General features: G+C 60.1%; 1 protein-coding gene across 6 annotated transcripts in view; it reads left to right on the forward strand.

The window, feature by feature from the left end:
* Nucleotides 1-14,811, forward strand: part of AXIN2 (axin 2) — a 64,482-nt gene that overhangs the window by 46,724 nt on the left and 2,947 nt on the right. For 5 of the 6 annotated variants that reach the window (XM_065908698.1, XM_065908696.1, XM_065908700.1 and 2 more), the window contains exons 3-10: nucleotides 679-819; nucleotides 7,877-7,979; nucleotides 10,494-10,634; nucleotides 10,717-11,234; nucleotides 11,339-11,533; nucleotides 11,809-12,045; nucleotides 12,433-12,528; nucleotides 13,692-13,859. In XM_065908698.1, coding sequence (XP_065764770.1) covers nucleotides 679-819; nucleotides 7,877-7,979; nucleotides 10,494-10,634; nucleotides 10,717-11,234; nucleotides 11,339-11,533; nucleotides 11,809-12,045; nucleotides 12,433-12,528; nucleotides 13,692-13,859 — 1,599 coding nt within the window. The remainder of the gene's footprint in view (nucleotides 1-678; nucleotides 820-7,876; nucleotides 7,980-10,493; nucleotides 10,635-10,716; nucleotides 11,235-11,338; nucleotides 11,534-11,808; nucleotides 12,046-12,432; nucleotides 12,529-13,691; nucleotides 13,860-14,811) is intronic. The other variant, XM_065908702.1, reaches the window with a different exon arrangement.

The raw sequence follows: 14,811 nt of genomic DNA on the forward strand, positions 1-14,811 counted from the left end.
TCCTCGTGCTGCTGGGAAAGCCTCAGGCCTCTCCCCCGCCCCGCCACCGCCCAGGGTGGAGGACCTTCCGCTGCTCTTCGCTTCCCTGGCCCCCACCTGTCCCTTCCAGGGTCCCCGGGAGCATCCGCAGCCACCCAGCGGTTCCTCCACCAGAGAGCCCGGACACCCACTACGGGTCAGTCATCCTGCCTCACGCTGGAGCATCTTTTGACACCGAGGCTACTCCTGTGTGAAAAAGCAGAGAGACAGGCTGAGGGGAGGCGTCCGGATGGGTCCCACACCCGCTGGCTGTGGTTCTGTGATCCGGGGCCGCCCGGGCATGTCTGTGAAATGGGCACAGGACCTCTTCACCCAGGTGGCCTCGAGGATCAGATGAGGTCACGTGTGTAAAGGGCTACCTCAGTTGGTGAGCGGGCACACTCCGTCTGCACTGACTCACTCCTCTGTCATCCCCTCGCCTCCCCTCCAGGAGCAGAGTTCTCCGGAAGTGTCCCTTGAGGACTCTGAGCCCCCGAGCCACCGTGGGGGCAGAGACGCCCCCTGCTGTCTGCCCAGAGGGTCACCGGGCCCTGGGCAGCAGGCTGGCCTTAAACAGGCTGGGGACTGTCCCGGGGTCTCCCGGGCGCCCCGGGTCTTGGGAGAAAGTCGGGATGCACAGCTGCGGCCCTTTTCCCGCAGGTCCTTCAGGAGGAGCGACCCCGTGAACCCGTACCACGTGGGCTCCGGCTACGTCTTCGCACCGGCCACCAGCGCCAACGACAGCGAGATCTCCAGTGATGCGCTGACCGACGACTCCATGTCCATGACGGACAGTAGCGTGTAAGTGCCTTCTGGTCTCCCGCCACGTGCCCGGCTGGCAGTGTGGGCCGCCGGAGCAGCGGGGCGGGGTCCTCGGCTGGCGTTGCAAAGCCCCCGTGTCCGTGTGGACGTCCATCGGCTGGGACGGCAGTGAGCTGCTGAGGTGGCTCAGCTTTAGTGCAGGAGGGCCCGTGGGAGCCTGGATAGCTGGAGGCTTAGAGCCTGGAGTGGGGGTCGGAAGGTGCCTTCACAGAAGGAAGCTGAACTAAGGTAGGAGGTTAGGGCAATGCCTGTAGGTTCCCCGAGTGCAGACACCCTCGTTTGCTTGTCAATTCGCCCACTTTCCCTGTGGGCAGAAGAGCTTGGTGGGTCTTGAATCCAGGTGTTTCATCTGCAGAACGAACAGGTGGGAGGTGGGGGGCACGGGGAGGCTGTGTCTGGGCTCAGTGACGGTGGAGTCCGGAAGCCCGAGCTCTCGCCAGGCCGCTGCGTGCAGTGCCCCCTTGGATGGCTCAGTTCAGCCAGCGCCGGTGTGGTGCCTGCTCTGTCGCTGGGCGTCCTCTCCAGGGTCGTCTCGGATCCTGGCTCTCCTGCAGGTGGCCAGCTGGGGCTCCTGACGGCAGTCCCAGCCGTCAGGGTGGCCGGATGAGGTCAGTGGGCCATGGGCAGGGGCATGCTTTGCGCTGCAGGCCGTCTGAGGTCGTGCAGCGGTGACCTCTGTGGATGGAGAACAAGGGAGCTCCCTGAGTCTCAGGTGGGTGGGGTGGGGCGGCGGGGTGGACCAGACACCCCGTCTCCTGCCAGCTTTGGAGATTCTGATTCAAGGCTCAGAGGTGGAGCCCAGCTGGGAACCACCGCTCTAGAAATGGTCTTCGGAGAGACTTCCTCAAACGCCCTGGAGTAGCATCTTCCGCTAAGGGGCCCACTTTCTACATGCACGCCCGCAGAGCTCCTGTCGCTTCTGGCACTTAGCTCCAGTCTGTCCCTTCTGCCTTCCCCAAACCGGACCCGCTCTTCTTCCAGTTTGCTTGAAATGATCTGGTTTCCTTTGGCCAGCGATCTGTTGCTTGGCCTGCGGCATGGAGCCGATTGAAAGGGAAGTGGATGGGTTGGTTTGAGACTTGACTGCTGAGTTTCCTGGTGGCTTTTATTGTATCACCTCAGATTCCCCTGTTAGTAAAAGGAGAGATTTATGTTTAAGGTGAGATTTAATACAAGAGTAGCTCTTTGGTTTGAGTGAAATGGAGAGAGGGAAACCATCATTCATCCAACATGAAGAGGTGAGGGCTCTTATGGAGGTGAGTCTTCCATAGTTACTGTACTTGGAAAATACTGTCCTAGAATGGACATATTTCTTAAAACAATGTTTTTTCTCTCTCTTTATTGAATAGATATATTCTGTTTCTTGGTCCAGATAATTAATCTGAAGGTCTGTTTTCATACCACATTGTAATATGATCTCACAGAATTCAAGATTGTATGGGCCTTCTGCCCCTAGGAGGCGTCCCTGGTGGCTCAAATGATGAAGGATACACCTCCAATGCAGGAGACCTAGGTTCGATCCCTGGGTCAGGAAGATCTCTTGGGGAAGGGAATGACAACCCACTCCAGCACTCTTGCCTGGGAACTCCCGTGGACAGAGGGGCCTGGCGGGCTGCAGTCCGTGGGGTCAGAGAGGGTCAGACACGACTGAGAGACTGACATTCCCACTTTCGCACTTTCTGCCCCTAGATGTACTGGTACCTCCCCCACCCCTTAAAATACTTTTTCTTCTCTCTGTCACGCTGCCTGGTGTCATTCTTTGCTTGTGTATGCTTGTTTCTAGCACCGTTTTTCCTCTGGTTCTTAACTAGAGTGTGGATTGTGAGAGTCAGGGTTATGTGTAAAATGGGAGTGTAAGTTGGGTCTGAATGAGGGTATTGAGTGAATCTCCTTAGTTAAACATAGTGGACTTAAGACTGTGAGACTTCTGTTTAGTTTTCTTAGAGATTATTTTTGGCTTGCCTCCTGCTCTGCGTCACCGAGGTGTTATTCTGGGTTTGGGATGAGATAACTTGGGTGTAGTCCCCATACCTGGCTGAGCCTCACAAGACCCAATCAGAAAAACTGGCCGCCGCTCATGACTCTCAGACGGGGCAGGAAGGCCTGGTGCTCCTGTAACTGCTCCCGTCTGAGACAGAACTGGGGCCCAGCCCACAGGCCCCTGCCCTCAGCCTGCTCCCGCTCCCCACGTGAACCACCGCAGTAATAGGACCAGCTGACAAGGAGACTGAGCTACCGGAGTCTCTTTATTTACTAGTGACCACTCAGCTTTCCTTTTTAATGACTTAGTGAAGGGTCAGTTGCTCAGTCACGCCCGGCACTTTGTGACCCTGTGGACTGTAGCCCACCAGGCTCCTCTGTCCGTGGAATTTTCCAGGCAGGAATACTGGAGTGGGGCCCTATTCCATGCTCCAGAGGATCTTCCTGACCCAGGGATCAATCCCAGGTCTTCTGTGCTGGCAGAGCCGCCATGGAAGCCCTAATGACTTGGGGCCTGGGAGGGGAGGAGTTCTAACTCCTGCCCCACCCCCTCTGCCTTCCCCCTCTTCTTTAGACCCTGCCCAGAAAGAAAGCGTCCTCAGAGGTGACTTCAGAGCCCTTACCCTCCCCACCTTGAGCTAAAGCGCCGTGGACTTAAGGCGCTCAGAGTGCAGGAAGAAGTCAGCTCTCCTGGGTCAGCATGTGGGCCAAGAAGGTCCGGGTGGGCAGAGAGGCCGAGGCGGGTCGCCCGTGCCGCAGCTGCTCTGGGTGCTCACGGGATGCCCCTGGGTCCCAGGTGGCAGGACCTCAGGGCGGGGGCTGCTCCCTGCTCAGCACGGCCCCCTGAACGGGGATGAGTAAAGCAGGACGCCAAGGCCTCGGCGGGCCCCCTGGGGCCCTGAGGTCAGTGCTGGGGGCATGGCAGGGCGCATGGCTCTGGCCGCCCAGTCTTGAGGGCAGCTCACTGGATGCAGCCATCCCTCCCCAGGTGGACGTGCTGATGCCCCCGGGCCCACAATTCCCATCAGCGTGGGGCCACCTCCCGCTGCCTACGCAGGGGTGGACATAGGGGTCTCAGGACGAGAGCCGCTCTGATGGGGTGGGACCAGGCTTGGAGATCCTAGGGGTCCCGGGCCCATCAGCTTGGCAGGCACAGCAAGCCCGGCTGGGCGAGGCACTTTCTGGCCGCTGGCCCGGCGCCGGGCAGGGCCCCGGCTGGGATTAGACCCTCTTCAGCTTGGCCAGTTGAGGGCCCAGCACGGTGAGGGGCGCGGGGGATGGAAAGCTGAACTGAGTCGCTTTCAGCCCATTGTCCACTCGGGGAGGCTCAGGGACGAGAGGCTGCAGGCTGCTTTGAAATCTCCTCGCACGAGTGAACAGGACCCCCATAAAGCCTGAAAAGGGCCCCGGCTGCTCCTCCAGGACACAATGACTAGCGAGGGGCTGGCCACCCTGCTGGGGGCTGGGGAGGGGCGCAGCTCGGGTAGGGGGACGGGGGTCACGGGCCGCCTTCAATAGACTCCAGAAGGCTGGAGTTCATTAGACACAAGCCTGGGGAAGCCTTGGTGTCATTGGCCACAGAACCGATGAAGTCCAGGGCCCTCTGCCTGAGGCTGGGGAGAAGCTGGGCTGCGTGGCCTTGCCCTGAGCGTGTCCAGGGAGCCTCGGGGGCCAGAAGGCCAGGGCCTGCTGCCCACTACTGGTTCCCCACTAAGCAGAAAGTCCCATTAAAAATGGCTGGGGATTTGAGTCTTCACACAGGCCTCTGAGAAGGCTGTTTTATGAGCCTGTTGTTCCAAAACCTACATTCTCAGAAGAAATGACTTTTTTTTTCTTTTTTGAAAATTAGACTCCCAGCCAAGTCCTCAAGCGCAGTCCTTGGGCAGAAGGATTGTGGGGCTGGATACACCAGGAGCAGCAGGTTCCTGCCGCCCAGGTGTGGCCTCTCTGTTAGGAAGTGAAAGTCGGGAGGCCAGCGTGGAGGCGACACCCTGACTTCTCTCTCTGCACAGAGCTGCTCCTGAAGTCTGTCTGCTCAGGGCGTCACGAAATCAGCCCATGATGCGTTTCTCACAGAGGGTGGCCCAGGTCACTTTATTTATTTTTATTTCCTTTTATCTTATTTATGGGTTTATTCTGGTCCCTGGGGAAGGCATCTGAGTGAGCTTCACATAGTGCCTTATCTTACAAACCAGCCTTTTGATGTTGGCTGTGATCAGAGGCCGCCCTCGGAGTGGTGGCCAGAGAAATGCAAGTGGACACGTGTGCACGTGAGCCCGGTATTTCAAAGCTGCCGGAAAGAGACATTCAGGTTAGGCCGGGCATGGCCCAGTCAAAAGGCTAAGCTAATTGGCTCAGCTTAAATGGCAGCTAAGTGGAGTCCACACTTCAAAACCGTACTCCCCAGAAACAGCTGGGCCCGGCAGCAGGCTCGTTAGCTAAAATGTTTATAATTAAAGGAGACTGTTCAGGGACCAAAACTTGGGCGCACATCAGCTCACAGTCCTGAGAAGCCAGGAAACTGATCACAGATTTTTATAGAGCCTGGATGAAAAGAAGAGAGGCCCCCTTCTGGAATGAGGGGCTGTTTTGGAAGAAGATTCTTGGCTGTGGGGAGGAGGGGGGTGGATTAAAGCCACATTTCCTTGAAGGCGCCTGGTAAGCCTCTGAGCTGGGTTAGAAGCTCTCTTTTCTGCACTGGTCACAGGTTTTCGCGCCGGCAGCCAGATCCTCCACCTGCCCTGGGTGCAGGGGGCTGCACTGGGTGTTGGTCGCAGGAGTGTTTCCAGAATTCATTTGTTCTTTTGCCTCCAAGTGGCCCGTGACGTGCTCCCCCACCTCCCTTTCTCAACTGCCTCCCCAGCTCACCTTTCTGTCTCCTGCTTTATATGGAAAAAGAAAAACGTGTACAAACCTTACCACTGCTTTCATCTCGGGAGGCAAGGGGTGAGGGGCAGAGGCTGCCAGAGGGCGCTCAAGGTCAGAGGCTTGGAGGAGCGGGTGGGGCCCCTGTGTGCCTCACAGGGAGATCCTGGCGTGTCCCAGAGCTGCTGGCAGGAGGTGAACCTTGTCTTGCAGTCCCGGGGCAGCAGGAGGTGGTCAGACCAGCATGAGGCCCAAGCTGTGGGTCCCCACTGTCACCTCCACCCAAAGGGGATTTTAGGTGGGGGCAGGGTAACCACCCGGGCTTCCCAGGGGCGCTAGTAGTAAAGAACCTGCCTGCAATGCAGGAGACACAAGAGATACGGGTTGGATCCCTGGGTCAGAAAGATCCCCTGGAGGAGGAAATGGCAACCACTCCAGTATTCTTGCCTGGAAAATCCCATGGACATAAGAGCCGGTGGGTTACAGTCCTTGGAGCCACAGAGAGTTATACCACAGTATATACGCAAGGAGCCCAAGGTTAACCAGTTGGCTTTCTTAGACACAACTGATGTTCCACCACCATTAACAAGCCAGCGACCCAATGACAAAGAAAATGCCAAAAAAAAAAAAAAAATGAAAATGCCAGAGAAAGGGAAATAGTCAAGCAGCTCATTTCAACATTTGCTGCCTCGAAGGATGATTCAGTATGCAAACGTCTGAACCCTGAGGCTTTTGTAAATAAGTGGCTTCCGGAAGGAAGAGCAATGGGGATATATAATCACACCTTGACCATCCAACAGCTTTCAAGAACAAAAGTCTTTTAAAAACATCTTTGCAACTCCGGGTCCAGTTTTCAGTGAAGACTGGGCGGAGTGGAGGAGGATGCTGCTTTCCAAAGGATATAATGATGGGGCTTCCCCTGGAGGTCCAGTGGTTAAGACTCTGCCTTCCAATGCCAGGGGTGCGGGTTCAGTCCCTGGTCAGGGAACTGGGATCCCCCATGCTGCAGGGTGAGGCCAGAAATTAAAAATAAATAAACACAACACTGTAAATCAACTGTACTTCAATTTTTAAAAAATAAAAATATAACGATAATGTAAGGGCCTCTACTGCCTCCCAGTCTTTGCTCAGAAATCACCTTTGTGGCGAGGACTTCATTGACAACCCCCCATTTAAAGCTGCAGCTCCACCCCACCACCTGTCCTTGCTCCCCATCTCCACAGTGCGTTTCATCATAGTACTCACCACCATCTAACTTACCACGATGTTGTTTATTTGCCAAGTCGTGTGTGACTCTCTCGCAGCTCCATTAACGGCCGCCAGGCTCTTCTGTCTATGGGATTTCCCAGGCAAGAAGTGCTGGAGTGGGTTGCCATTTCCTCCTCCAAGGAATCTTCCTGCAGGAAGATACCCTCCCAGGGGTCGAACCTGCATCTCCTGCATTGCAAGCAGATTCTTTACCACTGAACTTACTATAGATTTTGCTTTTTATGTTTCACTTGCTATGTGTTCCACCCCATTAGAACACAAGCTTTATCTGGGAGTCATCTGCATTTTTATCCGCTCCCTTCACTGCTGTCTTGCCTGGAGCCTAGAATAAGCTCTGGCACATAGTACACGCTCACTTAATTTGGATGAAGCCCCGAGTAGGGGCTTTCTCCTTTATGCCCACCTTGGTCATGGATCTGGGAGTCTGACGGTTGGAGGCAGTAGGGCTTGGCGCCGAGGGAAGGGAGAAGGCCAGGAACGCCTGCTGGTGGCTGACGGGAGGAAGACTGTTGGAGAATTCTGCAGCCCTCCACCAGGCCGGCTTGGTCTTCTGTGGGGCTGGTCCCCATCCTTTCACACCGCCTGGTGTGGCCCCCGATTCCGGGCAACGCACCGCGGTGGTAGCAGACCACCGGAGCAAGCCAAGGGCCTCAGTCTCCTGCTGGGGGCCCTCCCTCCGCGCGGCCCACTCCTAGCACCAGAGCGCGGCCGGGAGCTCTGTCCAAGCTGGCCCTCCTGCCCCGAGCTGGAGCCACTTCCAGAGAGGCCTGAGAGGCAGGGCGCCTGCGTCTGATGCCCCCTCAGGGTCCGCCATGGCGCGCGGGGGCGGGCCGGCCCTGTCCGTCCTCTGCGGGAGCGCCAAAGGGCACGTGCGCCGAGGCGTCCTCGTGAGCCGGTGGGCCCTGTCCTTCGTCTCCCTTAGAGATGGCGTCCCTCCCTACCGCGTGGGGAGTAAGAAGCAGCTGCAGAGAGAGATGCACCGGAGCGTGAAGGCCAACGGCCAAGTGTCCCTACCTCACTTCCCGGTGAGTGCGCCTGCGCGGTGGGTGGGGGGGGTCTGTTGGGGGCGGGGCCTCGTGGGGGGGTCTGCTGGGGGGCATAGGGGCGGGGCCTCATGAGTGCGCCTGCGAGGTGGGGGGGGAGTGTGCTGGGGGCGGGGCCTCGTGGGGGGCATAGGGGCGGGGCCTCATGAGTGCACCTGCGCGGTGGGGGGCGGTCTGTTGGGGGCAGGGCCTCATGGGGGTCTGCGGGGGGGGGGGGGGAGGGGGATAGGGGCGGGGCTTCATGAGTTCGCCTGCGCGGGGGGGGGGGGGGGGGGGCCGCGGGAGTCTGCTGGGGGCGGGGCCTCATGAGTGCGCCTGCGGGGTGGGGGGGGTGGGTCTGTTGGGGGCGGGGCCTCGGCCGGGATCACGTGGGGCCCGGGCCGGGAGTGCGGTCTCCACAGTTGGTCAGCTCCCGTCACAGGAGGAAGGGAAGGCCCGCCTGAGAGGTGCGCCGGGGTTCACCGCGGTGTAAGCCAGCGCAGGGGACCTGAGGGTGACCTATGCGACCTTCTCCATTTTCTCAACAAAAAAGAGTTCCCTAAGAGAAACCCAAGAGGTTCTTTCCCAGAAACCAGGCCCTGAAGGGCCGAAGGTGATGCACGCTTTGCGTTGGGCGGCTCTGTTGGCTCCTTCTCCAGAGACCAGCCCGGCGCCGGTCGCATCGTAGGTGCTCCCTGCGCTCCTGCTGACTGACTGAACCAGGAGGCTGGGGGCCTGCCTCCTGCCAGGGCCAGTTACAGCCCTGGGACCCTCTCCTCGTGTCACTTAAGTCAGAGTTCCTCTGTATTCGGCCACTTCTGCTCCAAAGCCCGGGAGGTCTGCTGTCCCTCCTGTTTCCAGCCCCAGAACATGGCCTGGTGCCTGCCTGTTGAATCTGCAGTCAGTGTTTCGAGGATCCGTGAGTGCTTCTTCCTGTGCTTGAGACGAGAGGCCAGCGGGGTGTGGAGGGCTTTTCGGGGACCTCCCTGATGATTTCCAGGTCCTGGAGGGCAGACGGCCCCTTGTGGGGCCACTCTGCCCCGTCTGACTGCTCCTTGGGGAAGGGAAGAGAGTGCCCAGCTCAGAGCAGCATCTCTATTTCCGAGCCCTTCCTGTCAGCCGCAGACAACCCAGCTGGCCCACCGGTTATGTTGCATATAGGAAGTCAGCTCGTCGAATTGCTGGTCCCGTGTTGCATTAGTGTGTGGACTGTTGCAACTTCTCTCGGAAGCTCCTGGAACAGTCCGGGGCACTCAAATTTGTGAAGATAGCTTTTCTGGGGAACTCCAGCGCCCCCTTCTCAATCACCGACTCCTCACCCCAGTACAACAGTATGGATGAAATGTATATATTTTGATTTGGTGGAGCCAGGGGCCTGGGGAGACTTCTCTGTGTTTAAGAAAAGTTCTGTTGCCCAGGCTTATAAGTTACATGATTTTTGTCCTGGGGAGTGCAAACCGGCCTTCTCCAGGAGGCAGCACTTTGCTGGGGGGCTGCTTGGAGCCAGCCTGGGTGAGAACGGCAGCCGTCTCTAGATGGGCCCTCCGCTCCCGGGGTCTTGCGGCTCAGCGGTTGCCGTGGTGAGGCTCAGTTCATTGCTGAGGAGGGGAGATGCTGGCTTCTGCAGGTTGGCTTTCTGTTGCCCCCCCTCCCTCCAAAGAAAAGGGCCAAAGCAGGAGGGAAGTGAGGGGAGGAGGCAGAAGGACCAGGGCTGGGGGTGGGGGGCTCAGGACGACAGGAGGGGACAGAGGGCCGGCAGCGGGGGTTCTCTGTCGGCTGCTTTTGGCAGTGTTGTGGTGCCTTTTTATATTCCGTACTTGACTTGGAGATGTTCCCTTTTCCCTTGATAGATCAGCTTCAGGCAGCCAGACTCAGCAGTGTTCTGCTACTAGCCTGCAGCAGCTTTCTTCATTTTCTGTACAAAGAGATGGGAGGAGGGGTGGGCCAGAGCGAGGGGGGTCGGACCGTGTTAGACAACACCACCTCAAAGGTGCGCAGTGTGCGGCCAGGGAAGAAATTACCACCGCTTCTGATCTGGGCCCTGTGACTCCTTTTTTTTTCCCCTTTTGCTCCCCCCTACCTCCCTTCCAATCTTATTTTTTCAAATTCCCAACTCCCTTTCTGTTTAGGCTCATACTTTTTATTCCTTGAGTTGCGCTCTCCCCTCCCCATCGCAGAGAGCTGCCTTTTTTTTTTTTTTTTTTTTCTTTTTTGATGTTTGACAACAGTCTTTGAAGATTCTCAACTTCAGAGTAGCGACTGATGGGCTGGTTGTACTACAGAGGGAGCGCGCGCGGCCTCTCGGAGTGCGACCAACTGCTCGTGCCCACGGCGCACGGCCGGGGACCATGGCTCTCCATGAGGCCACGGCGCCGGCGCATAAAGCGGCCACGCCACCCGGGCCCCGCGCCGCCCAGTCTCCACGCAGCCGTGGACGTGGCCGCGGCCCGGCGCCCGTTCCCCGGCCCGGGCAGCCCCCTGACCGCCTCCACCCCGTCTCCTCCCTGCGCCCCGCAGAGAACCCACCGGCTGCCCAAGGAGATGACCCCCGTGGAGCCTGCCGCCTTCGCGGCCGAGCTCATCGCTCGGCTGGAGAAGCTAAAGCTGGAGCTGGAGACGCGACACAGCCTGGAGGAGCGGCTGCAGCAGATCCGAGAGGTGGGCGCCGCCCTGCCCCGACCCGGACTGCGGGGGAGGGGGCTCCTTCTGACCCGCCCTCCCCCGCTGCCTTCCCTTCCAGGAGGAGGAGAAGGAGGGCTCGGAGCTGGCGCCGGCCTCACGGGAGGCGGGGCCCGCGCCGCACCCCCTCTGCCTCCTGCCATCTAGCAGCTATGAGGAGGACCCGCAGACCATCCTGGACGACCACCTGTCCAGGGTCCTCAAGACCCCCGGCTGCCAGTCCCCGGGCGTGGGCCGCTACAGCCCCCGCGCGCGCTCCCCCGACCACCACCACCGCCACCACCTGCAGCCACACCGTGCGCTGCCCCCACCCGGGGCCCCCCTGCCCCCCGCCGCCATCCCGGCCAGCTGCTCCCTCCTTGGGGCCAGGGGCTTCGTGAGCAGGCAGACCACGAAGCACGTCCACCACCACTACATCCACCACCACGCCGGCCCCCGGACCAGGGACGAGGCGGAGGCCGAGGCCGCGCCGCGGGCGCGCTGCCCCTGCCCGGTCCCCGGGGGCGCCGACTACTCCTACTGCACCAAGTGCAGGAGCCTCCCCGGGGTCCCCGAGCCGGCGGGGGCCGCCCAGCTCGGGTGAGTGTCCCTGTAGGAGGGGAGGGCAGTGGGGACTTGGCAGGGAGGGGTGGGGCGGCGGAGGGGGTCGGGAGGGGCTGATGGACGCGCTCCTCTGTCCCCAGCAGCAGCCGGGGCGGTGCCCCCGCCAGACGAAGCGCGAGAGGCTCCGAGCCGGGCCCTGCCGCGCCCGCCCGGGAAGCCGGGGCCCCCGGTGGAGGGGGATCCCTGCAGCCGCCCGGGGAGGAAGGAGACAGGGCGCAGGTCGTGTGGCAGTGGGTGCTGGAGAGCGAGCGGCCCGGCAAGCCCAAGCCCCACAGGTAAGCAGTGGCCCGCCGGCCCGGGGCGTGGGGACAGACTGTGTCTGCGCGGCCGGAGCTGGGGGGGCGGTGGGCGCTGCCCTCCCCGCGTGAACTGCTGCACCGAGACCGCAGCAGTGCCGCGTCCTGGCAACGCAGGGTGGTGTTACGGCCCAGCTTTTTTTTTTTTTGCTCTCCGGAGGCAGGATGGAGAGCTCTCTGTTGGAGTCATATTTTCCAGTTTTTCTAACCCCATTTCTTTCCTTCGGCTTCCTCTCTCTGCCTTCTTCCTCCAGCGCCCAGAGCACCAAGCGGGCCTACCCCACGGAGTCGGCCCGTGCGTCCCCAGCTGAGCGGGCCGGCCGCCACCACCTGTGGGGGTCCAGCACCGGGCACCCCCGCGCCGCCCCCCGCGCCCACCCGGCGTGCACCCAGGACTCCGCGGTGCCTCCCCTGACCCCGCCTAACACCCTGGCCCAGCTGGAGGAGGCGTGCCGCCGGCTGGCCGAAGTGTCCAAGCCCCCGAAGCAGCGGTGAGTGGACTGGCCGCAGCGATCATGGGCAGGGCCGGGGTGGAGGACCCCTGCCTTGAGGTTCATTCGCTCCAGCAGGCTCACTGGGGTCTGGCGAGTCGTGCCTGCAAGGAGAAGGAATCTCCGAAATTCCTTGCAAATCCCGTTCCCTGAGGAATGTCCCAGTCAGTCAGGGCTGTGAGATGAGCTTCAAGGAGCCGTGACCCGCTGGAGATCCAGCGCCTGCAGCCCTCGGCCTGGGCGGGCACCATGCCGTCCCGGGGGCCCAGGGCTCAGCGTGGCTGGGGTGAGGCTCCCCCAGGGGGAAGTCAGAAGTGGGGAAGACTGGTTCTCTGTTTTCCATTGGCCCTGGGCTGGGGCTTCCCGCTCATCCTTTGCTGTCCTCAGGTGCTGTGTGGCCGGTCAGCAGAGGGACAAGAGCCACCCGGGTCCCGGGGTGCCGGGCGCCGCGCCTTTCTCCAGCCCGAGCCCCACTTCGGAGGAGTGAGTGTCTTGGCCTAGCGGTGCTGAGGTCCACCCGGAGGCTTTGTGTCTTCAGGGTATTCACGCCAGGGGTTGCAGTTTTTGAAAAATTTTTAGTCTATAAAATCATCTTGATTTTAACATCCAAGACAAGGAGCAGTAAACCCAGATGGTGCCATAGATCAGGGTCTGGAAAACCCCTGTCCATACAGAGGAATGCACAGTGACTTGTTCACACATATGTGTTCCTTCCTGAAGTGGTGGTTGGCTCAAGGTAGCAAGCTGAGAGCGAAGCCTGTAGCTTCTGGCTAGAGACCCCCAAACGCAGATGGAAAAGTCGTTCCTGTTCACCTGGGAGGCGAGCGGGTTGAACACGTCTGTGTGGACTGAGCAGGAAGGCGCTGCTTCCCTGTGCAGAGACAGAGGGCCCATCCTTGCTGTCTTGGGGGGCCAGGCGCTGGGGGGTGGTGGGAAAAGCATCTCCTGGCCGGTGCCCCAGTCCCTGTTGTCGAGTTACACCCCTGTGACTGGACAGGGGAGCCAGGCTTCATTTCATTCCAGGATGGTGTGTGGAAAAAGTTGTCGGCTACAGAGATCTGAAATGGTCTAAATCATTCAACTGTTCTTTCTTAGTTTCTCCATCATGAGTAGTGTTCAAAGTGAGAAAAAAAACCTCTACAACTTTTTAGTTGGTTGACCTTAAGTTGACCAGCTGTCTGGGCCTATGGCTTCTTTTTTTTTTCAGCCATTCTGCAAAAACTCAAGTTGCAGTGACTGAGGGCTGATCCCCACACAGCCCCCTACCTTGGCCCTGGCATTCCGAGTTCACGCCACCCCTAGGTAGAGGCAGAAAGCTCAGCCTCTGGTTGGGGCAAGTGTGGTGTTCTGGTCACTCTGGGAGGATTCTTATCTTCTGGGGCAAGTTCCCTGTGGATGCCCCCAGTGGACCTTGCTCTGTCCTCCCACTGGGCAGCACACACACATCTGTGTGCCCTGCACGATGACCGGGGGAGGACCGTGTGCCCACCAGAGGTGACTCCCCCGACGCAGGACCCCTGCCCAGTGCCGTTGGCACACGCAGCTGCAGCCTCACCTCCGAAGACAGTTTACAGACCCCTGGGCACGTGTGTGCGCTCTGACCGCGTTCGGATGCTGGACTTGCGGCTTTTCGGTCTCATTTTCAGCCACAAGGAGCCCAAGAAGCTGGCAGGGGTGCACGCGCTCCAGGCCAGCGAGCTGGTGGTCACTTATTTCTTCTGCGGGGAGGAGATCCCGTACCGGCGGATGCTGAAGGCCCAGAGCCTGACCTTGGGCCACTTTAAGGAGCAGCTCAGCAAAAAGGGGAACTACCGGTGAGCATCCTGTGCTTTCCTCTGCTCCAGAGTGGGTTTGCTCAGAACCAAGAGCCAGGTCGCCTCTCAGCCCCCAGACCTGGAGGGGCCCGGTGGGTGGGCTGCCGGGGGCTTCGCTGTGTCTCCATTCCTCCTCCTACCCCACCCCGCCGTTCCTGCAGGCCCCCCCTCCCCTTCTGCACAGTGCAGACCACGCCCTGGCGTGCCAGCCCCGGGTGTCCTTGGTCACTTTTCTCTTCCCTTGTCTGGGTCATCTGGAGTCCCAGCTGGCCGTGTCGGCTGCCTCCATCCCAGAGGAGTACATGGGTTGAGTCCCGCTGTGTCCCGCGTGCCGTGTGCAGGACCAGGACAAGGAGTGGGGAGCAGTGGGGGGCACGGGTCAGAGAGGAGCCCAGCTCAGGCCCAGAAGCTGCCACCCCAGCGTCCCCCCGAGCTAGGAAGGGAGTGTGAGAACTTTAGCATCCCTTAGCAAGCGACCTGCTGGGTGCACACCATCTCTGCACCCGGTGAGCCCACCTCCAGGGCCTGAGACCCCTGCCCTTCAGAGCAGGACCCCTGCAGCCCAGAGTGACTTGGTTTGCAGGTAAGGGAGTAGGGCTCGGGGCCAGGACCATGCAGGTGACAGACCACAGGCCTTGGGCCAGCTTGGGGTCTTCTGGTCACACCTGGGCAGAGACAGTTCTGGAAATGAGCAGGGGAAGGGGGAACAAGCCTGGCTTATCTTGCACAGACCCAGGCGAGGGTAGCGGCACAGGTGCCCCTCCAGGGACCCATCAGGATCTCAGCTGTGGCGTGGCTGGTGACCTTCCAGGGGGCCCGGAGCAGGGCAGCCCCCGCTTGGGCACTCCGGCCACATCTAGCCTGGACCCTGTCTGTCCCAGGCATGCTCAGTGAGCCAGGCTTTGAAGCCCCAGCTCTTCTCTAATGCGAGGACTCTGCACGCACATTCCTT

The sequence above is a fragment of the Muntiacus reevesi genome, chromosome 18 (genome assembly GCF_963930625.1).
Source record: "Muntiacus reevesi chromosome 18, mMunRee1.1, whole genome shotgun sequence".
Lineage (NCBI taxonomy): Eukaryota > Metazoa > Chordata > Mammalia > Artiodactyla > Cervidae > Muntiacus > Muntiacus reevesi.